The sequence below is a fragment of the Gekko japonicus genome, unplaced genomic scaffold (genome assembly GCF_001447785.1).
Source record: "Gekko japonicus isolate JY-2015 unplaced genomic scaffold, Gekko_japonicus_V1.1 scaffold383, whole genome shotgun sequence".
Taxonomy (NCBI): Eukaryota; Metazoa; Chordata; class Lepidosauria; order Squamata; family Gekkonidae; genus Gekko; species Gekko japonicus.
The window spans coordinates 750,734-776,369 of NW_015164193.1; the positions used below are offsets into that span (position 1 = coordinate 750,734).

Sequence of the window (25,636 nt, forward strand, 5' to 3'; positions counted from 1 at the left end):
GTGTGAAGAAGTCCTCCTTAATCGTTTTGGTTGGTTTCCATACTCCACTATGAAGTCATACAGATCTAAATTTCCCCCCAAGAAGATAATGGTGTTGGAGCAGGCTGCAGCACGTTACCAATTTTTACCCCATCAGGGGCAGGGTGTGGAGTATCAGGAAACCCTTTACAAATTTTTTAGGGGTCGAGACCCTCCACTTCCCGGAGAAGGGATAGTGGGATGCTTAAGGCTTGATCCGTTCCCCCGTGCCGTGGCTACTCACAGGGAGAACCAGGGATCGCCTCCAATGTGCAACCCAAAGAGGAGCCCATTCCTATGGGTGAAGCTGCTGCTTCCTGCGCTGAGGGGGGGTTAGAAATGCCGCCCGTCAAGCGCTTGGACTTTCTGTGAGTAATAAATCTTATTTTCGGGGCATATAAAGAATGAATTATCAAAACTTGAGCCCTTAAAAGACTGAAAGCTTAAGGAGGAGTCCCCCCCCCCCCGGCATAAAGCGGCCAATGAAAGGAGACAGACGGAGACAACTTTACTTTCACTTTGGGCTACAGGGCGATTTTTTAGGAGAAACTTGCCTAAGTAATTGACTATTTCACATATTAAAGGCTAATCTCACTCATTGCTGGTTTATAGAGACAATAGAGACCTCTTTTCAACGTTACCAATTTTTACGCCATCAGGGGCAGGGTGTGGAGTATCAGGAAACCCTTTACAAATTTTTTAGGGGTCTCAGAAAAATAAAAATAGAATTGGATGAAATAAATAAAACATATAAAAATGTAACAGCTGAAAGGAGCTTCAGGGAAAAAGTTATAGTCATTTTAATTTAGAAGGACTAAACAACTGCTTTTAAAATTGTACCCCCCATGGTTATTTTGCCTTTGAATTAAAAATTGGTAGATGGGGAGAGACGAGTGCAACTGACCTTGAGACACATATTTGTGGTTTTCGGTTCAAAAACACTGTATGGGAGAAAACCCAAACATCCAACATGGCTTCACTAAACAAGACTTGGGCACTCAGCCAAATATCCAACTTGGTTATTAGAAATAAGGTTTGGGCAGTCAGCCAAGGGCTCTTGGTGTCCCAAAACAAACTTCATAGAAAGAAAATAAGTACCTGAGCTAAAGTGGAAGAAAAACTTAGGGCTCATTGCCAAATTGAATCAATTTAATAGCTTCAAGCAACACAGTCCCGATTTCTAAGATGGCAGGACAAGCAAGATCCAGCCGGGTGCAAGTGGAGGAGTGGGGAATCAAACCCGGTTCTTCCATATTAGAGTCCATGCATTTAACCACTACACCAAACTGGCTATGTGCAGCCTCTTCTGGGCGTTTATCAGGAAGGGTGAAAACCCCGGGCACAACGTTCCAAGAGAACTGTTCAAAATGGCACTGGAGGCATTCTCACTATCCCAGGGTTTTCCAACGTGTGGGTCAGGACCCAAAAGTTCCGGTTTTGGCGATTGCCATGGCAGTCGTTTTCTCCCGGACCTGCCAGCGCCCATGGCTGGGAGGGGGCACAATCGTCCGCACCACCCCAGGAGCCCAAGTGAAGGGCTCCAAGCCTTAGGGTGCTAGAGAGCCCCCTTCGGTGAGATAAGCCGGTGGGGGGAGTTACTCCAAGCCCCGAGAGATCAACTATTGAAAGCATGTAATGGAGCGACCTTGAAGATAAAAGACAAAGACATAAGCGTACTGAAAGACATTCCATTTGAGATAAGAAGGAAAAGAAGGAAATACAGAGACTTGGTTTTATTTCTACAAAAGCACAATGTCTGCTACAGATGGCTAACACCCGAGGGATTAATCTTTAGATATGCAAATGGAAAAGAAAGGATTGACTCTGTTGAAAAGGCTTGTGAGTTTTTGTATTGACATAGTAGCCCAGGAGGAGAAGGTGCGACCGATGCTGCCAAAGAAAGTGAAGAAGAAGGAGAGGCTGGATCTTCCGAAGAAGACTGACTCTAAATAGGGGGCTGCTGCCCCCAAACAAAGCTATCAATTGAGACACAGAAAGGGGGGAAATAGATTGTTAATCTACTCTGGAGTATCTAAAACTAGTATATTGTATATCTTTTTACAGTCTTTTTATGAAATTAGAATTGTTGATGAATATCTAAGTATTTAAAAAGATAGATGATCATTTTCAATGAAAGTTAACTTGTGTTTAAGCTTAAAGGTAATTTTGCAAATGTATGTATGATCACCATCTCTTGGGTTTTTAGAGGGTTTTCTTTACTTTCTCCCTTAGATTGTAGTTTCTCTGTCCTAATTTTCAGTTTATAGTTATTAGAAAAGCAATAAAAAAATCCCCTTCGGGGGGCCAAAAAAAAATTAAACCAATCAAAACATCTTCTTCACCAGGAATTCTCAGCTCTACCACTTCAAAATTTTCAGCTCCCACAAAAGAGATGCAGGCATTGGTCCAGACAACCATCTTAAGTTCCATAAGCAATGCAGTGGAACCAATTAAAGCTACTATGGAGGAAGTTCGAAATTCTATTACAGAAGCAGTTGATCCCATTAAGAATGCGATGAAAGAAATAACGGAAAAGTTCTCAACAAGCTTGCAAGCACTTCAGAAACAAATGACAGATAATACTCAGAAGATTATGGAATTGAACACTACAACAGAAAAAATAGAAATCAAAAGAAATTGAGACTAAGCTCAGAGACACAGATGAAAGACAGTCTACTGTGGAACAAGACATTACGAAAGAGCTGCTTTTATATTAAGATTCCAAAATGTACCTGAGGAAAAGAATGAAGATCTCCCTAATAAAATGGCGAAATTATTAGCTGAACACATGAATATGGAAGATGTGGAAAAGATTACTCAAGAAATTGATGTTACTTTTAGAATGAACTCAGCCTATACAAGGAGATTCCAACTACCTAGAGAGGTACAAATTTGTTTCCACAAAAGGCCAGTCAGAGACAAGATATTGAGAGAAGTGAATGCTACACCACTGATGATGGAAGAGACAGAAATCAACATTTTAAAAGAAATTCCCTGGAGAGTCAGAGAAAAGAATATACTATCTTGACAACATTGTTGAGAAACGACAACATAACTTACAGATGGCTCCTACTCGAAGGATTGATCTTTACTTTTGGAGGCAAAAAACACAGGATAACTTCAATCTTCAAGGCGGAAGACTTTCTAAAAACTCATGGAGACAGATTGTCAATGGAACAAGAAGGAAAAGAAGAGGGAGAAGTAGAAGGAGAAGAAAAAAGTCTACAAGGTGCGGAGGCATCAATCGTGAAAACACAGAGAATAAGAAGAACTGGAGCGACAAGGAAATCCCCAGTTAACACAAGACAATACACAAGAGAACAACAGGAGAAACAGAACCAAAATCAAGATGGATAGAGGTAAAATAAAAATTATCTCAGTGAATGTGAACGGTCTAAATGGACCACAGAAAAGAAGGAGAATATTTCATCAACTCAGAAAGCAAAAATTAGACATTGTATGTCTTCAAGAAACACATATTTAAAAAGCAGATGAAAACCATTTGCAAGTATTTGGCAAGAAAATTTGGAAAATTTTCATACCATCAGATAAAGAGAAAAAGAAAAGAGGAGTAGTAAAAGATCATCTCCAGCCTGAACAAATTTACACATCCAAAGATGGAAGAATTCTAATGGTTGCAATACAAAGACAAATGAAAAGGATGCTTATTGTGAACATTTATGCCCCAAATCAACATCAAGAAAAATTCTACATAAGATTGCAAAATTTGATTACTCAACAGAAATTCCAGGAGATCTGTATTATAGGGGACTACAATGCAGTCTTTGATAAAAAGGAAGACAGAAAAACAAATCCACATAAAAACAAAGAGAAGGGGAAGAAGAAAGGAGGTAATGAATTTCCACCCGCCCTGTATCAGCTTTTGGAAGAACTGAAATTAGTGGATGCGTGGAGACTAAGAACCGACTAAACAACAATATACTTTCTTTTCAGCTAGACATGAGTCATGGTCTAGATTGGATATGTGTTGGATCTTGACTACGGCGATTAAAGATCTATTGGAAGTAGAGATAGAAACGGGAACTTATGCGGACCAAAAACCTATTACTCTGGAGTTACAAGAAGTTAAACCCAGAAGTAGATGGACAGTAAATACATCTCTTTTGAAAAATGCCAGGTTTGTCAATAAAATAAAGGAAGAGCTTAAGTTCTTCTTTAAGGAAAATATACAACCAAACATGTCCATAAAAGTGGTATGGGTCCCCTGTAAGGCTTTTTCTAGAGGACAATTGGTAAAAGAATCAGCCAGAGTGAATAAACAAAGGAAGCAAGAATATAGTAACCTTAAAAAAGAAATCCAGACCCAGGAAGAGAAACTGATTGTGGACCCAGCATCTGTAGATACGAAATCCAAACTCAAGTTATCACAACATAAAATGAACTGTTTACTCACACAAGAATTGGCTAAGAAATTGGTGTTTGCTAAGCAAAATTATTTTGAGAACGCCAACAAACCAACAAGATGGCTGGCCTATAAAATACGGACTCAAAAAGAGAAATCTTATATAAAGGCATTAAACAAGGGAGATGGAACAGAAACAAACAGATTGCAAGAGATGAAAACCGTTGTAGAAAACTTCTATAAAGAACTCTATAAAAATCAGATACTAACAAAGAACAGATAAAGGAATATCTAGAACTACACGAACCGAAGAAATTTACAGAAGCTCAAAGGAAGATACTCAATCAGCCAATTGTTATGATGGAACTATTTGAGGCATTGAAATGACAAAACAAAGGTAAAGCACCAGGACCAGATGGTCTTCCTATAGAATTCTACCTTACATTTGAGGAACAATTGTTATCCTCCTTAAAAGATGTATGTAACAATATTAAGGACAGCGGAGAGGCTCCAGAATCATGGAAAGAAGCAATAATTTCTTTGATACACAAACAAGGTTCAGAGGAAAAAGAAATTAAAAACTATAGACTGATCTCCCTATTAAATGTGGATTACAAAATTTTTGCTTCGGTAATAGCGGAAAAAGAATATTATCAAAAACAATACATAAAGACCAAGCAGGATTTCTGCCTAAAAGAGAAATAAGGAACAATTTAAGATTTTTTAGAGTATTATGAGGCCAACCCAGAAAAGCAACTGGCATTGATCGTTTTAGATGCAGAGAAGGCCTTTGATAATTTCAACTGGACCTTTCTAATGGAAACTCGAAATGGCCCAGGCAGGACCTGATTTTGTTAAGATGATTCAAGCCATCTACACCAAACAAAATGCAACTGTTATGATCAATGGTGATCGGACTCAAGGTTGCCCCCTCTCACCGCTTTTATTTATATTTGCACTCAAAATACTCAATGATTCAATTAGAAATGAAAAACAGATCACTGGGCTTAAGATGAGAGGAGAGGAGTTTAAACTACTGGCATTTGCAGATGATTTAGTATTTATCTTAGAGAATCCCATGGCCTCTATAAACACTTTGAAGGAGGAACTTCAAGACTATGGTCAAGTAGCAGGTTTGAGAGTGAATACTAACAAAACTAAGATCATGACTAAGAATATGGACACAAAACAGATGAATCAATTACAAGAAATTTCAAACTTCCAGGCACAAGAGAAAATAAAATACTTAGGAATTATGATGACAAAATGCTCTAATCAAAATGAATGTACTTCCCAGATGGATTTTCCTGTTCCAGATAATTCCTATTTTGCTAAAACAAGAAAATCTTTAAAGACCTAGACTAGTTGGTCTTGAAATTTATTTGGCAAGGGAAGTGCCCTAGAATAAGGCTAAAGGCCCTACAAGACTTCAAAGAAAGGGGAGGCTTTCGATTATCCAACTGGATTTTATACTATAGAGCAGTGGCACTGGACTGGATTAGAGATTGGGTTACCTTAGACGACCAGAGAACGTTATCTACTACTATGTATCTTATCTACTATTGTTTCCTTATAATATTCATTCATTCATTCATTTTATCACATTTCTATCCCACCCTCCCCCACAAGTGGGCTTAGGGCAGGTTACAACCCACTAAAAACGGTTAAAATACAATAATGTGATTCAGATTAAAACCCTGCCCTTTGGGGCAGTTAAAAAAAAGATAATGGTGTTGCTCGGGCATTTTTCTACTAACAACAGAATAACGATTTGGCATACATTTTTCCAAATAGTAAATACGAAATAAATTGCTGAAAAAGTTCACAAAAATATAAAGATGTAATACATTTCAAATATCAAAGATGTAATTTAATATTTGTTTTCCAGCAGGTGCTAGCAGGTATACAGCACAGGAACAAGGACGAACACTTCTCGAGTCTATCTGCGTTCGTTTCGAGTGATCTTTCTCAATCTCCTATCAACAATAACAAATACAATATAATAGGAAACAAGAAACTCCAAAAAGTCTCACAAATGACTTAAATACAACTTAATAAAATTGTGAAATAATACATACAGTCTTCAATATTCAATGAACTTCTGCAAGGGCAGGTTACAACCCACTAAATGGTTAAAATACAATACTGTGATTCAGATTAAAACCCTGCCCTTTGGGGCAGTTAAAAAAAAAGATAATGGTGTTGCTTGGGCATTTTTCTACTAACAACAGAATAACGATTTGGCATACATTTTTCCAAAGCCATAATCAGATGCTCCTGTATACAATGTCTCCTAGGTTCTTGTATCTTAGCTATTGTTTCCTTTTCAAATATGGTACAAATTCTTCTATCATGGCAGAGATTCTTGTATCTTATCTACTATTGTTTCCTTATAATATTCATTCATTCATTCATTTTATCACATTTCTATCCCACCCTCCCCCACAAGTGGGCTTAGGGCAGGTTACAACCCACTAAAAATGGTTAAAATACAATACTGTGATTCAGATTAAAACCCTGCCCTTTGGGGCAGTTAAAAAAAAAGATAATGGTGTTGCTTGGGCATTTTTCTACTAACAACAGAATAACGATTTGGCATACATTTTTCCAAAGCCATAATCAGATGCTCCTGTATACAATGTCTCCTAGGTTCTTGTATCTTAGCTATTGTTTCCTTTTCAAATATGGTACAAATTCTTCTATCATGGCAGAGATTCTTGTATCTTATCTACTATTGTTTCCTTATAATATTCATTCATTCATTTTATCACATTTCTATCCCACCCTCCCCCGCAAGTGGGCTCAGGGCAGGTTACTACCCACTAAAACGGTTAAAATACAATACTGTGATTCAGATTAAAATGCAACAATAACTAAAAACATATAAAATGGCAATCAGTCCCCAAACCCTGGATGAGTCTGTAGTATATGCCCAGATGGATCAGAAAGTTGGGCAGATGGGCATCAAACCCCATTGATGGTATATTTATATGAAAGTAGAGAGGAGTGGGGTTATTATAGAAAATATAATCTTCCCCACTGCTTTTTCTTCTTTCATATACATATGTATTAGCAGATTAATTCCATTGATAGAATAATCCCATTAGACTAGCACAGAGAAAACATCTGGCAAAACAGCTCGAAACATAACCAGTAATTATAACCCACTTGGAAGTAACTTAGCATAAAGAATCCTGCCCAGGGAGGCGGCGACGGGCATCCTCCAGCCTCCCCCGGGCCGCAGCGCTCTGGCACTGGCCCAGGGAGTGGTGACAGGCCTCCTCTGGCCTCCCCAGGGCGGCAGCACTCCGGCGCGGGCCCCAGGGAGGTGGTGACGGGCCTCCTTGGGCCTCCCTGCGGCCGCAGCGCTCCAGCGCAGGCCCTGGGAAGGTGGCAACGGGCCTCCTTAGGCCTCCCTGGGGTCGCAGCGCTCCTGCACAGGCCCCGGGAGGCCAGCGACAGGCCGTAGCATGGGGAGGTGGGGGCAGGGCTTGCTGCCACCACCATTTTGCCAGCTTCCGGGCTCCCGGAGCGGTGCTCCGCCACACTCCGGCCCCAAAAGACCCCTGGTTATAGGCAACTCTCTTGGAAACACCGTAACTATAAATTTACAATTATATCCTATTCTATCTTCCTGTTTGTTTTGGGCTTACAGGCTCTAGGGGGAGGGACATAAGGAGAAGCGGGTGGGTTTCAGCTGTGGTTCAAAGGGAATGTGGCATGAGTAATGTATGTCTGAAGTTCACTACAAGCAATGGAAAGTTATGTATATTGAAAGGAAGGTGTTCATACAGAAGTGGAAAACTGAGATGTGTGTATGTGGGGGTGCTGTAACAGGCGTATGAGAAGTGTAGAACTGGTGATTCAAGCATGGATAAAAATAAAGAAAAAGCTTTTCATCCCAAAATGCCACAGTCCATGTACCGATAATGCTGACCAACCCAAGAGAAAGTACTTACTGAAGATCATCTCTTTGATCAGGTAACAGCTCTTAAGAGTGGAAATGAAACTTTGGTTAGTGACTGCACAATCCTTTGAAATATGAAACAATGTGTTTTGTTTCTGGGTTTAAAAAGGTCAGGGCTGAGGAATGATACCAAGCTATCTGAGAAACGGTGACGCTTCTGGCATTTCCCTTGATTTATCAGGGCATTCTGGTATGTTCTTATTCCATATCTGTGGGATGCTGTTGCTATTAACAGACTGGTAGGATGGGGGACAAAGCCATCTGGGGTCTTCCTATTCCAGAAGGAAGAATGCAGGTAGAGTCAACCATTGTGGTAGCTTAATTTTTCAAAGCATACTTCAGGGTATTTTGCAGAATAAAAAAATCATGGATAGAGACTAACATTACTAAGAAAGTAAGCACTTCGTTACCTTCATTGCTTGGGTCTCCTCTTCTGTGCATGTCTTCATAATTCCATCACCAGATGCAGCAAGTTCATCTATCATATCCTTATGTTTTAAAATCTCCATAGTAAATACCTAATGACACAATAAAATATTGTGATATTAAAAATATGAGAACACAGAGGAAAAACATGTTCTGTAATGGTCTGACACTCAAATCATGGCAAACTGGCTAACATGTAAGAGATGGAACCATGTTACCTTTTGAACTTGTAGCTGAGCAGAGGTCTGGTCACGTTCGAGTCTAATATCACCCAAAGACAGCAGTTTCTTCTCTGTTTCCGCAACCCAAGCCAATTCAGCATCAGCCGCATGATCAAACTAAAGAAATGACACAGAAGTAAAAAGAATAATTTGCAAACAGAACCCCATCAATCGTGTGGTAGCTTGTATTCAAAGAAAAATAGATCCTTGGCAAAAACAGCTTCAAAAATTGAGATATAGGGATTGTAACACAGTGGTACTTAGAAGGCTGGCAACCCTAGAATAACATGAGACCTCCTTCCAAACTCCCTTTGGGTAACAGTGTTGCTTGAGGTACTTGAAAGCTAGTTTGAGTCCTCTGAGGCCTGGTTTGAAGCCTTGAGAAATGCTAAATTAAGCAGCCTCTTGGTCTGGCTGAACATTTTTTCTAAAAACACTGTTTATTGAAAAGGTAACTTTAACCTAACTTTAAAAGAGGAAACACATTGTAATATATTGCTCTATTTGAATATTCAACTTTTAACACACTGTACAGTTGTACTACATAAAAACATGGAAAAAAACCCGGTTCTCACATGGTACCAAACTTTAAAAGAGGAAGCACATTGTAATATATTGCTCTATTTGAATAAACATAGTAGTTATGGTTGCGCTGACCCCTATATTTATATTGTGCTATTTGTAAATTAAAGTGGGCATTTTTGTATTTCAGCTTTACCCATAAAGAAGAGTGTTGAATTTGGGAGTTTTGATGTTCTCCCAATCGAACTTATCAATGTTCATTTTCTCAAGTATAGGGTGACCACTTGTCCATGAGGTTAAGCAGTTGACTTTCGGCATCTACATTAGTGGTCCACATGGATATTTTCTCTTGCAGGAAGAAATCCCACACTTTGTGGAGCCATTGTGCATGGTTGTGAGTGAGTCTGATTTCCATTTACTCACCAAAGATACCTTGGCTGCTATTAATAAAATGTTAATCAGTGGTTTTCGTATTTCAGGAGGGCTATCCTTGGGCCAGAGGTGAAGCAGAATCATCGCTGGATCATGTTGTTGTTGTTCAGTCGCACAGTCGAGCCCAACTCTTCGCGACCCCATGGATCATCTCCCGCCAGGCCCTCCTGTCTTCCGCCGTCCTCTGAAGTTGGCTCAATTTCATGTTCGTTGCATCTATGACACTGTCTAACCATCTCATCCTTTGCCGTCCCCGTCTTCTTTGACCTTCAGTCTTTCCCAGCATCAGGGTCTTCTCCAGTGAGTGCTCCCTTCTCATTTGGTGGCCAAAGTATTTGAGCTTCAGTTTCATTATCTGGCCTTCCAGGGAACAGTCAGGGTTGATTTCTTTTAGGATTGACTGATTTGATCTTCTTGCAGTCCAAGGGACTCTCAAGAGTCTTCTCCAGCACCATAGTTCAAAAGAATCTATTTTTCGGCGCTCGGCCTTCCTTATAGTCCAACTCTCGCAGCCATACATGACTACTGGGAATACCATTGCTTTGACCATGCGGACTTTTGTTGGCAGGGTGATGTCTCTACTTTTTATCATGCTGTTTAGGTTCGCCATCGCTTTCCTCCCAAGGAGCAGGTGTCTTTTAATTTCATGGCTGCTGTCACAGTCTGCGGTGATCTGGGATCCCAGGAACGTGAAGTCTGTCACTACTTTCACAACTTCCCCTTCTATATGCCAATGAGTGATGGGGCTGGATGCCATGATCCTGGTTTTTTTGATGTTGAGCTTCAAGCCCACTTTTGCGCTCTCCTCTTTTACCGTGAGCAAGAGATTCTTTAGGTCCTCTTCACTTTCTGCCATTAGAGTGGATCATATGCTGGATCATACGGTAAGTTATAGCCTGTTAGGGAGTGGATATTTTGAATAATTTGTTTCCAGTATTGAGTAACCTAAGGACATTCCCACCATGTGTGGAAGTATGTGGCTCTTAGTCCACAATGTTTCCAACATAGATGTGTGATAGCTTGGCAGGTGTAAGGTACCACCTGTGCAAAACTTTAAGTGCCACTTCCTGGATGATGTTTGAATTCGATATCTTGGCATGGGTTTTCCATATGTCTCCCCATTGATCATCAGTCAAGTGTTGCTTAAGGTCTCTGTGCCAGGCTTCCTGGTAGCTGGGTGGTTTGTGTGTTATGTTTTTGAGTAATTGTTTGTAGATCACTGAAATAAGGCCTTTTTTCCGTTCGTGTCTCCCCATTAGTTTCTCGAAGCTAGTAAGTGATTTTTGTCAAATAGGTTTGAACTGCTGGTCGTAAATTAGGTGCTGGATTTGAAGATATTTATTCCACGTGATGTTACTTTGTGTTTTTTGCTCAAGTTCTGTCTTCATTAGTAGTTTGCCTTTAGATATTAGATCTATTGGTCTTGTGATGCCTGCTTTTTTCCATGTTTGGAAAGAGGACTCTTCGTACGCTTGTGGGAACCATTGTTGGTTTGGATGGAGAGGTCGTCAGTTGAGATTTATTCTTGTACCATACTTGGAGAGTCATCTGCAGATAAGGGTTGTGAATCTTTTTCAGTTGCTTTTGAGGTTGATTTATCCAGAGCAGGTCTTTGAAATTACCATGGGTCAATGCAGTTTCTTCTATATGATGCCAGTCAAGATCCTCTGGGTTGTGGTATTGTCTCAGGAGATTGGTCAGCTGCGACGCTAGGTAGTATAAATGCAGATGTGGAATCTCATCCTTTTGTTTGCTTTTGCAAACAACATCCTTTTGTTTGCTTTTGCAAACAACATCCTTTTGTTTGCTTTTGCAAACAACTGGGGGAAAAAGCAGATGGACCGTGAACTTAAGAATCTTAAGAAACAATAACTTCATAAACAAAATGAAGGAAGAATTAACAGTCTTTTTCAAAGAAAATAAAAAACAAGAGACATCATTAAAGGTGATATGGAATGCAATGAAAGCATTTTCTAGGGGATTATTATTTCAAGAAGCAGCAAAAGTAAATAGGCAAAGGAAACAAAGGTTTGAGAACCTGAAAAAACAAATAAATCTACAAGAGAATATTATGATGTCTAAAGTAAATAATGATGGAGCAAAAAGAAGACTACAAATGTTACAACATCAGATGAATTGTTTATTGAAAGAGGAGATAGCAAAGAAATTATATTTTGCAAAATAAAACTTTTTTGAAAATGCTAACAAACCCACTAGATGGCTAGCCTATAAAATTAGTCAAAAGAAGGAAAGAACTTTTATTAAAGTCCTGAGAAAAGATGGGAAGGAAATCCATAGAAATGAAGAAATCAAGAAAGCTATGAAGGAATATTATAAAATACTTTACGGGAAAACAACAGTGAGCAAGGAAAAAAATCCAAAGTTATTTGGAAAAATATAAATTGCAAAAACTTACAGAAGGACAAAGAAAAATATTAAACCAACATGCCCATAGGTATCATGGAATCCACCAACACCTTTCCTGGTACCCATCAAGTGTTTTTAGAAAGTGGGGGGGGGCACTTGCCCAGCAGAGCTTCTGATTGGCTGGGCAGATTAAAATAATAATTTCAGTGGCAGCTGCCACCAGTGTTAGTTTTATTCTCTCTCACTCCTCTTTCCCATTATCGTTATAAACTATTCCCCTTCTCCCCTGCACTTGGGTTTCCTCTGTGTATGTGGCTCTGCCTCCTGCAGCAGCCATTTTGTGGTGGGTTCCACCTCCCATGGCAGTCATTTTATGGTAGTGCCCACCACCGTGTCAGAATTCCAAAGGTCCCCACAGTCTCAAAAAGGTTGGGGACCCCTAGTCTAATCCTTTTAAAAACCTATCAATACTGATGAATGTGTTAGAATACTATGTATTACATCATGAGAAGCAGATGGCAATAATCTTTCTGGATGCAGAGAAAGCATTTGACAATGTTAATTGGACCTTTATGCTGGAGACATTTCACATGTTAGGTGCAGGAGAATGTTTTATTACTATGATTCAAGCAATATATAGTGAACAAAAAGCGAAAGTGAGCTTTCAAATAATTTTGAGATTCAGAAAGGTACGAGGCAAGGTTGTCCCTTATCCCCACTTTTGTTTATTATGGTACTGGAAGTTATGAATGAAGCCATTAGAAGAGAGAGTAAAATAACTGGACTTCAAGTAAAGAAAGAACACTTTAAAATACTACTTGAAAACCCAATAGAAGCAGCAGGAGCATTGATGGATAAAATTGAAGAGTATGGAGCAGTGGCGGGCTTCAAAATAAATGTAGAAAAAAACAAAATTATAACTAAGAACTTGGAAGAAAAACAAAAAGAGAAGTTACAAGAAATCACAAGATGTCAGATTATAAAAAAACTAAATATCTAGGAATTATGGTTACAAACAAATGTAGTACACTCTATGAAGACAACTATAAAGCACTGCTACAAAAAACTAAACAAGATTTGGACAACTGGAGAAATCTGCTACTTTCCATGATGTGAAGAAAGAGGAGGGTTTGGAGTACCGAACTGGTTATTGTATTATAGAGCTGCAGCATTAGTATGGAGTAAAGAATGGATTACTTTAGGAGATAAGAGACTTTTAAAAATTGAGGGCCATGATTTACTGCTAGGAAGGAACGCTTTTTTGTGGTATGAAAAAGCAGGCCCTCAAAAATATTTTAAGCAACATTGGTTGAGAGCAGCATTATTAAAGGTTTCGGACCCTATACATAAAAAATTTTATACTAAAAGATAACTGATTATTCCTTTAGAGGCATTTACCTTACCTAATGTATATGTGGGAGAAGAATCGTTAAGATACCAGGACATTTTGGATAAAAAAGACAATCTGAAATTACCAGAACAGTTCTCCTGGTGGAAGAAAGCGCAACTGGAATCGATATATTTGAAGGAATAGAAACTATATTTGAAGGATAAGAAACTAGGTTTTAATAATAAAATAAAATGGAGCTCTTCCACCAGGCCTTCAACTAGGAGCTGCCCCCACTATTACCATCAATGAGCCTGACCCTCAGTTTTAACATCTGGCTCACACCATCGAGTGACTCAGGACGACACTGAGCCGGAATTCAGCAGCTGTAGACATCTCCAGCATGCTACTGCAAGCAATGAACTGTATAACTAATAGCACCTTATGATTTTAGGAATTTATCTGTACTGTATTGTTTTATAATGTTTTTTTGGTTTTATCGGCAATTGCTGCCAATGTTGTAAGTCACCCTGAGCCCGCTTGCGTGGAGGGTGGGGTATAAATTGAATTAATAAAATAAATAATACAATAAATAAATGCTGAAGAGGAATAAATTGAAAGCTTTGATGCAAGTGTCCAGGAAGAAACTGATCAATACCTAAGCAAGATGTGCTGATTATCACAGGTGACTGGAGCACAAAAGTAGGAAACAAAGCCGAATCAAATATTGTTGGAAGATTTGGGCTAGAAGCATGAAATGAGCAGGAGAGTGAGTCATAGAATTCTTTGAAGATAACAATTTGCTCATTGTGATCACATGTTTCAGGCAACCAAACAGATGACTGTACACATGGACATCACTGGACGGCCAATATAGAAATCAAGTAGATTACACAATTGAAAGCTGAAGAAGCTCTATTCTCTCTGTTAAAACAATACCAGGAACTGATTGTAGTACAGACCATGAATTGCTAATATCAAAAATTAGAATAAAGCGGGAGAAAAACGCCAAAACATTCATAGTGCCAGAATACAAACTAAGCAGCATTCCCAAAGAGCTTAAAGACCATGTAAAGAATAGATTTGCAAAAAAAAAAAAATCAAGCCTGAACTCTCGCTAGAAGCTAAAATGATTAAACTGAGGCTACAGTACTTTGATCACATTATGAGAAGACAAGAGTCACTGAGAAAGACAGTAATGCTAGGAAAAGTTGAAGGCAGCAGGAAAAGCAGAAGACCCAACATGAAATGGATTGACTCTATGAAGGAAACCACAAGCCCTAGGTTTGCAAGACCTGAGCAAGGCTGTCAACAATAGCACATTTAGAGTCACTGTAAGTCAGAAGCAACTTGATTTACACACACATGTACAAACTAAAAAGTAAATAAACTTTATGTTTTATTCCCAACAAGTTCCACAGGGCCTGTAAAACGGAGCTCTTCCACCAGGTGTTTGACTAAGGAGCTGCATTATACACTGTGGAGTGTCCCTGTGCCCTGGATTTACCATCGTTACCTTCACTTACAGCCTGTGCCCTGACCTACCATCGTTGTCTCTAGCCTGAGCCCGCCGCATAGTAAGTGAGTGAACTGAGCTGGTAGAAAAGTTATGGGAATCATATGATCACCTAAGCCATATTAGAAATAATTTCTGCTCTTGCTTTATCTGATAATATTCTAGCATTTTAACTGTTTTAATTGATTGTTATTTATATTATCTTCCTTATATATAAAAGCCAAATGGTGGTGGCACTTCTCTAGAACATTCCATATGCTCCGGAATTGGTTGGCGCCCTGGTATGTCACTCAGAATCTGTCCCTATCCACTGGCTGCATTGCTTTTGCATATGTGACTTGATTGGCTTTTGCCTCTATCATTTTAAACAGTTTGCTGTTCTGAGGTCAAATGTGTCTAATCTCCAGGTGAGGGCTGGAGATCACTCAGAATTACAACTGCTTTCCAGATGGCAGAGATCAGTTCCCCTGAAGAAAATGGTGGGCTCTGTATCCCTAAATGCTGTTGAGGTGGCCCCCGTATGACAGCCAATGTGACATAGTAGTCAGGGCTTCAGAGTACGGGAGAGGCTGCAGGTGTGTGGGGGGTGGAAAGCTGAAGAGTGAGGGGGAAATAAAGGTAGGTTGATGATTGGCTGGGAAGGAGATAGGGTTGCCAACTCCAGGTGGGAAATTCCTGGAGATGTGAGGGATGGAGCCTGGAGAGGGTGAGGTTTCAGGAGGCGTGGGACCTCAGACAGGTACAAAGCCATAGACTCCACCCTCCAAACCAACCATTCCCTTCTGGAGAACCATCATTGCCAATCTCCAGGTGAGGGGTGGAGATCACTCAAAATTACAACTGTTCTTTAGGTAGCAGAGGTCAGTTCCTCTGGAGAAAATGGTGGACTCAGTGTCATTATACCCTGCTGAGGTCGCCACAGCAAATTGACACTGAGTGTCCAAGGCTGGGGCACCCGCCCAGAGCCTCTTTCTAGAGGCCGTTGTATTTATTTCCACAACGGGCCTTTTTCCTAGTATGTTTATATAGGTTTTAATTGTATTTTTATGAAATGTTGTGTACGCCGCCCTGAGCTTGCCTTTCTGGGGAGGGAGGGGTATAAATTGGATCAATCAATCAATAAAAGGTGGGCAAGGTGATAATTTGTATTGAGCCAACTTGTACATGTGGTGGTATATGCAAACTTCACAACTACAAAGATTTCCTCATTAGGCTTGTTTAATTCAACAATGTTCTTTCACCAACATAAGCTGGCCCAATTATCTCCTGAACCAGGTTAAGAAATATTACTATTACATTTTTGTGGTTTCATTGCCACTTTTACACCTTATTTGGAATCCATTGCCAGAGGATGAAGTGACAGCCAATAGCACAGATAAGACAGATGCATGGAGGATAGGTTCATCAATGGCTGCTACCCATGGTGACTAAAGAAAACCTCCATATTCAGAGGCAGTAAATCTCTAAATACCAGTTCTAGGAGGCAGCATCAGGGAAGGTCTTAGTCTCTGGAGTGTCTATCTAACCTTCCAGGGCAACGTTTTTGGATGCTGTGTCAAACAGGAAGCTGGACTAGAAGGATGGCAAGTCTGAACCAGCAAGGCTCATCTTATGCTGTTATTCAGATAGCACATTCACCTTAAAGTGAAATCTAACTGATAAGCTGTCAGATCTTATTCTTTAATTATGACTCATGTCTTAAAAGTAAAGCATGAGGGCCTGGCATTTCTTCACATCCCTTATGAGTAATTCTTCATCATACTGTTAATTTATTTGAAAGAGACCACAAACACACGCTGTCATCTCACATTTATAATCAGAGAAAGTACATTCTACGTTTATAAAGAGACGTATATGAACTGAGTCACACTGATTAAATTAGATGTTTAGAAAAAATGAAGAATGAATCTTAACAAAATACTAATGTGGACATACTGTCTTTTAAAATCCTACTGGCCATTGCAAATAACATTTGCCTTTCTAGAGAAACTAACAAAACATAGTACCCTCCGACCATTGTTTGCATCTCTATTTCAAGAAACTGTTTACACAAGCTGGTATTTGACCTACATAGCAGTGCAGATTGCAAAAGTTATGAGGTTTGAGTCTACAACCCTTTCTCTGGTGGAATTCTTATGGAGAGCACTTATAACACTGCTCAATAAGAGGCTGATCCATAATTTCTAAATCAACAAGGTGGCAGATGGCTTCAACAATGTCTCGATTTGCTTTGGTCTGGACCCCCATGTCTAAAATGAAGACCATGGTCTTTTCAAGCAGCCACTGTTCTTGTGTAACTATAGCAAAGGCATTCCACTAACATGAGCTTCAAGCTTGTATTCAGATCCCCCGAGATTATTTTTTCCCATACCAAACAGACAATAAAACTATGTTTTGTTAGTTTGTTTTGTTTTTACCTGTTGTGATCTTAGAATGGCAGCATCAATCTCTTCCACTTTTTGGGTTATAGTGTCACTCACTGATTTGTACCGTTCATTGTCTTCTGTGACCATTTTGTCTATCCCTTCCCTTGCTCTCCATGGCACTAGTTCCAGCAAACCACTGCTGACTTCATTGAGAGTGTCCAGTAAGCTTCTATTCTGTTTTACTTCTTTTTTCAGTTCCTAAACATAAAAAGAACATTTAAAATGCAAAGTGTCTTAAAGTTTGGTGGACAAAAATGGGTTTAATTTAGTTTAGCTGTATATTATAGTGGTTTGGATATAGATTTTTATGACTTTATGTTAATTAATTATAAGCGGGCCGCTTAGCTTACTGATGTGCATTTGATTTACAATCTGCCTGACTCACTAACCGTCTAGGCTGTACAATTGTGTGTTCTATCTTGTATTGTGTTATACTGTACTATATGCATGAAAAACTAATAATTTTTTTAAATAACATTGAAAATGCCTGTTTTGGCATAGATCCACACACAGAAACCTAAGATTCCATATATGTCCCCTACCCAGTCTTTAATTAATCAAAGAGGAAAGAGCTGGAGTATTTTGCTCCCAAATTACAGCTGTAAACAGCACTCTCATTTCAGCTCAATAACCTTTGCTTTTGTAAGTCACTTAACAGATAAGCAGGTGATTCCCGAAGGGAAGTTTTGACAGAATGCATTCCCACAGTCTGCACAGCGACTACCATTCTTTGGAGGTGAAAGGAGTTGCCAGTCATTAATCAAGCAAACAAAAGTAATAAACATATTTGTGACACCCTGATTTCCCCCTTCCCCTTGTTGTATAAATCAACTGAACAACAACATGTGTACCAGTATCAATTGAGTTTACTTTCAAACATATATCTAAAACCTAAGGCAACAAAAATCTTTGGCATGTACATTTCTTTAATTGTGTTTAGTTAATACTGTGTCCCGTCCTGGATAAAATGGTCCCGTCCTGGATAAAATAAAGACTAAACTGCAACAATGTTTCAGATTTTCATTTACAAAGTATTTGTTGCAGTTAGCATTTTATACCACATAAAAATTACAACAATATGATCAACACAGAGCAAACAATTACACCTTGTGTGTGAAAGCAAAGGATTTATGGATTTGGCATCACACCTGGCTCATGCAGGATATTCTGAGAGGACATAAGATATCAACCAGGTATACCAGGGCTGCACCAATCCAGGGTTTAGGATTGCCATATTAATCTCATAACTGCTTTCAAGAAGGAAAATATATCTTCTATTTTAACCACAGCGAAAGTAGGTGCCATATTCATCCAGAAATCTGCACAGTATACTACTTAATAAGTAAACATCTCTTTACAGGAAATCACTTCTTAGATATGTGAAGATCTTCAGTATTTATACCCACTCTTTGTCTGTCTTGTGCCTGATTTAACTCTTTGCCTTGGGGGATCTGAGTTTCATATGAAAGTAATTCTGCTTCAACTTTGTCAAGCCAAGTGCAGAGTTCCTCGTGAGTTGACTGCAGCTGCCCAGAAAGTTGTAGAGCTTGCTCTAAGGTCTTCGACACATCAGAACTCAGCTTAGTGATGTCTTTGTATCTTGCTTTAATGCCTTCCAATTTATCCTGGATTATGACAACTTCATCACCTGCAATTTGAAAGAGATATTACTCCACAAATAAAAACCTTATCTAAAGCAAATAAGACTTTCAGTGTTTGTATGGACCTTCACTGCCTAGAATAGCTTCCTCTTTCATTTAAGTGGAGAATACTCACACATGCCTCAGCATACACTGATCAGTTACCCCCATTCAAACAGAGGGGGATCCCTATGAGTTTATCTCACCATACGTTGATGTTAGGATCAAGGCTAGGGTTGCCAACCTAGAGGTGGTGGCTGGAAATCTCCTGGGATTACAACTAATCTCCAGGAGACAAAGGACCATTTACCTGGAGAAAATGGCTTCTTTGGAAGGTAGACTTTATGGCTAGGGATGTGCATGAACCGGTTCATGAACTAAAGTTTGTGATGAATTTTGGGCAGTTTGTGGTTCGTGAAGTGAAGTTTGTGACGTGAAGTTTGTGACAAGTCAACCAGCACAAACTTTCCACAGACTTTCAAGCTGTTTGTGGTGGTTCGTGATAGATACATTTCCAGACAGACTGTCTCCACTCAATCTAAATGTTTACCAAATTTCAAAGCAAAAGGGGAGCGGAACTTGGAGGGCATGTAGAGGAGCATCTGGGGGAGGTCCCCTGGGACTTTTATGTCTCTAGCTTGCACAGGATCTGCTCTATACACACCTGAACCTGCACCTGTCAATTCTCCAGGAAGCACTTTCCTGGGGACACCTTCTTTGGGGGCTGTAACTTGGACCCTGGAGAGTCAGCCAGAGGTCTCCTGTGAGTTTGGTGTCTCTAGCTTGCACAGGATCCATTATACACACTCCTGAACCTCCTGAACCTGTGCCTGTCAAAATGACCGCCGGTTATTTCCCTAGAAAGCAATTTCCTGGGGACATCTTCTTTTTTTGGGGGGGGGCTGTAGCTTGGACCCTGTAAACCCACTCCTCACCAAACCTGGAGGCAGGTAGTCAGCTGGAGATCCCCTGCAAGTTTGGTGTCTCTAGCATGCCAGGGGGGAGGGTTCTACCATGTCAAAAATTGAACCCATTTGGCAGCTAAAAGTTCATGATGGTTCATGGTTTGCAAACTGGGCACACCACGAACCAAACTGCATTTTCCCGGTTTGTGCACATCCCTATTTATGGCATTATATTTCACTGAAGTCTCTCCCCAAACTCCACCGTCCTCAGGCTCCACCAGCAAAATCTTCAGGTGTTTCCCAACCTGGAGCTGGCAACCCTGATCAAAGTACATTTCTGATCTCAAAATCTGAATAAGCTGTGATCTTGTACAAGGCCTGGCTTTATTTAAAAAAAAAACATTCAATCTGCTGCTTCTTTTTAAAAAAAATCAATTGCTTTATATTTTCATTATTGTAAACCACCTTAGACATTTTTGGAAGAGAGGCAAACAAATGCTATAAACAAACAAGAAGGCAAAACATACAATGGTGATGTCATTAACACAAGCCAGATTAGAGATCCCTGAGCAGGATACAACATGGTCTTTCTCAAAGTACTTACTGTGCTATCCATGAATGAAGGACATGGAGGGCTCAAACTCTGTTGTTCATGGTGCAGCACACTCCAAAACACAGGATACCTTTCAGCACATGTAAAAAGTCCAGTAGCACCTTTAAGACTAACAAACTTTGAGAAACACAGCTCTCTTCATCAGATGTATGCATCTGACAAAGAGAACGGTGTTTCTCGAAAGCTTATGCTGCAATAAAGTTTGTTAGTCTTAAAGGTGCTACCGGGCTTTTTACTATTTTGCAGCAACTATTTTGCAGCGACTAACACAGCTAACTCCTCTGGCTCTTTCAGCACATGGAAAATCAGCAGTAAATCAGCAGTAACATTCTGGATCTTAAAGCAGGATGACAGTGCAAGCCTATGCAAAGCTGCTTCAGTCTAAGCCAACTGAAATCAGTGATCTTGAAATGGAGCCAGTTTCGTGTAGTGGTCAGAGTGTCGGACTAGGATCTGGGAGAACCAGGCTGGAATCCCTGCTGTGCTATGGAAGCTTCCTGTTTGACCTTAGGTCAGTCACATACACTCAGTCTAGCCTACTTCACAGGGTTATTGTGAGGGTAAGATGGAGAAGAACAATGTAAGCAACTTTGGGTATCCACTGGGAAGAAAGGTAGGATATATATGTGAAGTAAATTTGTATTACATTGCATATTATCCTAATACAGTGTCTTCAAAGAAGTCACCTATATTGAGATTTTGTAGCATGCAAATTAATTTAAATTTAATTGGTCAATTAATCTGTTAAATTCCTGATGGTTATTCAGTTGTCAGCACCAATTACAAACAAGAATACACATTTTTATCTGTTCCTGACCCTATCTGAACTATCATTGCTATACGAAGAATGAAAGCCCACATGAACACTGTACAATTCACTACACTGAGTTCACCTTTCAGTGAACAATGTACATTCTGTTTCTGAACTAGTTCTCCCCCTCTTGTCTCCCTGCCTCCCAGTCCCAAATTATGTATATCTTGGAGAGCTTATGGAGCTAGCAACTAGAAAATTTAGGATTTGTATGTCTACAAACCAGACATGCTGTGTGTGCAATTGGAATGCAGCTTTCCCACAGTACTGGTAGTGTGGGAGAAGCAGTCTCTCTTAAAGCAAAAGGGAAATTAATCATTCAATTCACTTGTGAGTTTTGCAGAGAGCCACTATAACATTTTTCTATTTATCCCTCCAAAAGAGAGAGAGAGAGTGAGTCAAAGAGGAGAGTTCATACTATTACGTCAAAAGCATCAGATATTTAAGTGGCAAACTATTTACTCCTTCCTTAAACTCCAAAAGCCACATGGGACAATTCCACATATCTGCCACCCACTAATCAATTAAAAATGACAAACTATTGCTCAAAAAGGAGGGAGAAAGGCCACTGTTAGAGCTCATACTTCACATGTAGCAGGATCAACCCCTGCCAACCAAAATGGGCTAGACTGATGGACCAATCATCCGACTCAATATGGTAACTTCATATGATCACAAATAAAATGGGTTTACTATTGATGAAGCTTGAAAACAATAATCAGTGCTACCAGAACCCTGTACATTCAAGGGCTTATCTAAGAAAACAAACGGTCCATGCCTTCAGTGCAAAATTCGTACATGTAAACATAGAAAGTTGCTCACGCTATGGAAATTAGTGGGATTTCTTAAATTAAATCCCCTTTAAAGCAGTAAGATTAAGTTTTCCCTACTGATGTTAACAGCGGGTTAGCTAAATTTGGATAGCGGGAACGGGATGGAATTTGAGAGGATGGAAGATACCTTTTCGCAGATGAGGAGACCCCTATAGATATGATGCTCTATATACTGAGGCACTTTGAAATCAATAAGACTTCAATGATAAGAGATGATCATAGGTTTTTACTACTCCATTGAAATCAATGGATCCTAAAAATGCTTAATGTTGGCTGATTAATACCTTTAGGATTTATGTAGCAATTTTCCTACATGTTCAAACCTTTTCCATACCTTTACTCAAAATATCTGAGTAAGAAGAGCTCCATAATCAATGATGGGTTGAAGCTGACAGATAAAGACTTTCCTAAGCTCACCCAAATTGAAGTACTTTCAAAAAGGTGAATTCTCACAAGGATTTAATAAGTGCTAACAGTCACAGAGAAGATCCTAAATCACATGTCATGTTATACTGGTTGCTAAATCACTGGTTCCCTTAAATCTCTCACCTGTAGCTTGCTTGAGGAGCTCCAAACCATTTTGTATTGCTTGATCAACATTTTGCTTTCTGAGTAGAATCTCTTCTTGAAGAACCTAAATGATTTGAGAATTGTTTTATAGATGTAGAAGTTACATAGCTGAAGTGAACCACCACTTCTACCTGAATAGATGCTGGACTAAAAAAATGAAATAATAATAATAATAATAATAATAATAATAATAATAATAATAGCAGCAACATAAATCAACAGAAAACAAATGCAAATACCAGCATTTCAGTGTGTTGTTTCACAAGCAAGTCAGTAATGTAGCCTTGAACTGCCAATTTGCTCAACCTCTCATGAACTTCATTCAGCCAATTCATCAATTCAACTTCATCCTCTCCAAAAATCTGAGCGTTGCAATAAGCTTGCTGGAGCAGCTCGGCCCTACTGCAGCTCTTCTTCTGCATCTCAGTATATCGGGCTTTGGAAGAATCTAGTTTCTCCTGCACCATATCTTTATCTTCCCTGGAGCTCAATGTCTTTAAAGCCTGACCAATACTAATAGCTTTCTGTAAATTTTTATTGCGAGTAATGATGTCTTCCTCTAAGGCCTAAATGAAGTTTTCAAAATAGTAAAAAAAGAAAGAAAAGAAAAGAAAAGAAAGGGAAAAATGTAAACCAAAAATAAGCACAACCGAACACAAAAGGACAATGGAAATAATGTTATGAATTGACAGTAATAAAGATATGTACAAACTCATCAATGAAAAAAAATGAGTTTTCTCAATTTGTTGAACAATTAAGTAAGAAATTATGGCCCAAAACAATGAAGCAAGAAGTTCTTACTTTATGTTGAGAAATCTGTTGTTGTAATTTGGAGGCCTGTGTTCCAATGGGTTCGGAATTTGAAAGCTTCTTCTCAGTGGTGGTTAGCCATTCAACCATGGGTTCTAAGATTTCATGGAATTGCTGTGCTACAGCTGAGATACCTTCCAACTGACAATTCCTACAACAAGAACAAAACATAAAACAAAACAAAACCCATTTGTTAGGATGTACAATATCCAAAACTTAAGTCTTCAAGTCTGCTCTAAGGCAACATAAATGTAAATATAATTGGAGGTGGTGAGGAGTCTATCGTTCAGAAATAAAATTCTGTGAACCAGCAACAAAAGATAGCATTGCTTAAACTAGCACAAGCCATAATGGAGAAGAGATCACAATATTTTATAGCTTTTGCTTAATACAGTTTTATGAATTCCATATCGATTAGTTGAAAAGAACAAGCTATATCAGTAGAAGCACATCTAGGGAGGTGAAAGCTGTGCTAAACTAAACCTCACTCATTCAAAGAACAGAATTTCACATTAAAAGAAGCACACAGGGCTGCCACTGAAAGATTCTGTGTTGTATGTCTCAGCCTTCTCAGTAACATTTGATTCCATTTAACCCATATGCTGATGTCATTAGCATGTATGTGTCTCTGCCCCCTCAAGTGACAGCCAATGATAAGGAAAAACAAATCATAACAATGTTGGGATTAGGGTTTAGTTTAACTACTCATTACAGAGGGGGAGAAGGGAATGCAACACATAACTGCCATTTTTGTTGGCAAGCCCACATTATTTGTAGTGTGTAGTTCTGTTCAAGGAAATGAAAGATGAGTCACACTGGACAAAGGACCTGTAAGAAGGAAAGCATAGCCATTGAGCTCATTAAAACCTGAAACAAATAAATATAAATAACATTTCCTGCCACTGAAATACTGATAATTGCTCAGTCCTAAATATCTTTATTTGTTTGCCTCTGTAAATGTTAGCAGTAAATTTGATTGTCTAGGGCAGCAGGCTGCTATAATGATCAAATGTCAATGTGCAAGAAAATGTCACCATTTGAAACCTACCTGTCAGACCCTTAATCCACTCTCAGTTTAATAGTCTTTTATGAAAGCTTTATTAAAAACAGAAATTTAGATGTGCACAAGAGAGATCTCTTGTTCAGACTAAAGAACAGATCAAGGGTTAGGTATTGTATAGGCAAATGGTCAGTGTCCCATAATGCAATGGTCATGCAGTGGGCATTCACCCTCTCACCCTCTTTCACTCCCCCCCCTTCATACTACATAGCACTACAAAGTTAATCATTCAGCAACAGATGTTTCTCCAAGGTTGAGAGGCTCCCGAATGGGCCAGACACCTTGGGGCCGTTCTCATGGGAAAGTTGTAACAAGCAAGCTATTCTAACTTTTACAACACATACACACAGATATATTTCATTCACCCCTACCCCCCCCCCCATCCCTCGGAATTTATGGCAGAGAGGGCTAGAAAGAGATGAGACCAAATGATCGAAGTGCCCCAAAAGTGAAAGTAAACTACAAAGGCGAAAACAACTGAAACAAATTAAGACATTAGTCAACATGACAATCAGCAGAGCCCGATTCTGACATACAAAAAGCAAGGAAGAACTATTTCTCACCGAGTCTTGTGCTGATGCTTGGCAGACCTGCTGGCTGGTGCCTTTCACAGCAGGTCCCTGTCGTTTTCCTGCACTGGAGGCTCATCCCCATCGCTGGAGGAGGGGGTGCTGGAGAACACAAACTCTGCAATGCCCGGGGCGACTTCGGCCGCTTCTCGGGCATCTTCATGCCTCATCCCTTTCCTTCTCGCCACTCACCCTGTGAATTCACCTCCTCACTATGACTCCAGGTGCACTCTGCTGCAA

The 25,636-nt window shown here is 39.5% G+C and overlaps 1 protein-coding gene across 1 annotated transcript in view; it reads right to left on the reverse strand.

Moving 5' to 3' along the window:
* DST (dystonin) overlaps nt 1-25,636 on the reverse strand; it is a 484,671-nt gene that overhangs the window by 99,065 nt on the left and 359,970 nt on the right. The window contains exons 56-62 of the mRNA XM_015408298.1: nt 23,759-23,918; nt 23,197-23,523; nt 22,937-23,021; nt 18,992-19,233; nt 17,577-17,783; nt 8,993-9,112; nt 8,759-8,866 (exon numbers count right to left, since the gene is read on the reverse strand). Coding sequence (XP_015263784.1) covers nt 8,759-8,866; nt 8,993-9,112; nt 17,577-17,783; nt 18,992-19,233; nt 22,937-23,021; nt 23,197-23,523; nt 23,759-23,918 — 1,249 coding nt within the window. The remainder of the gene's footprint in view (nt 1-8,758; nt 8,867-8,992; nt 9,113-17,576; nt 17,784-18,991; nt 19,234-22,936; nt 23,022-23,196; nt 23,524-23,758; nt 23,919-25,636) is intronic.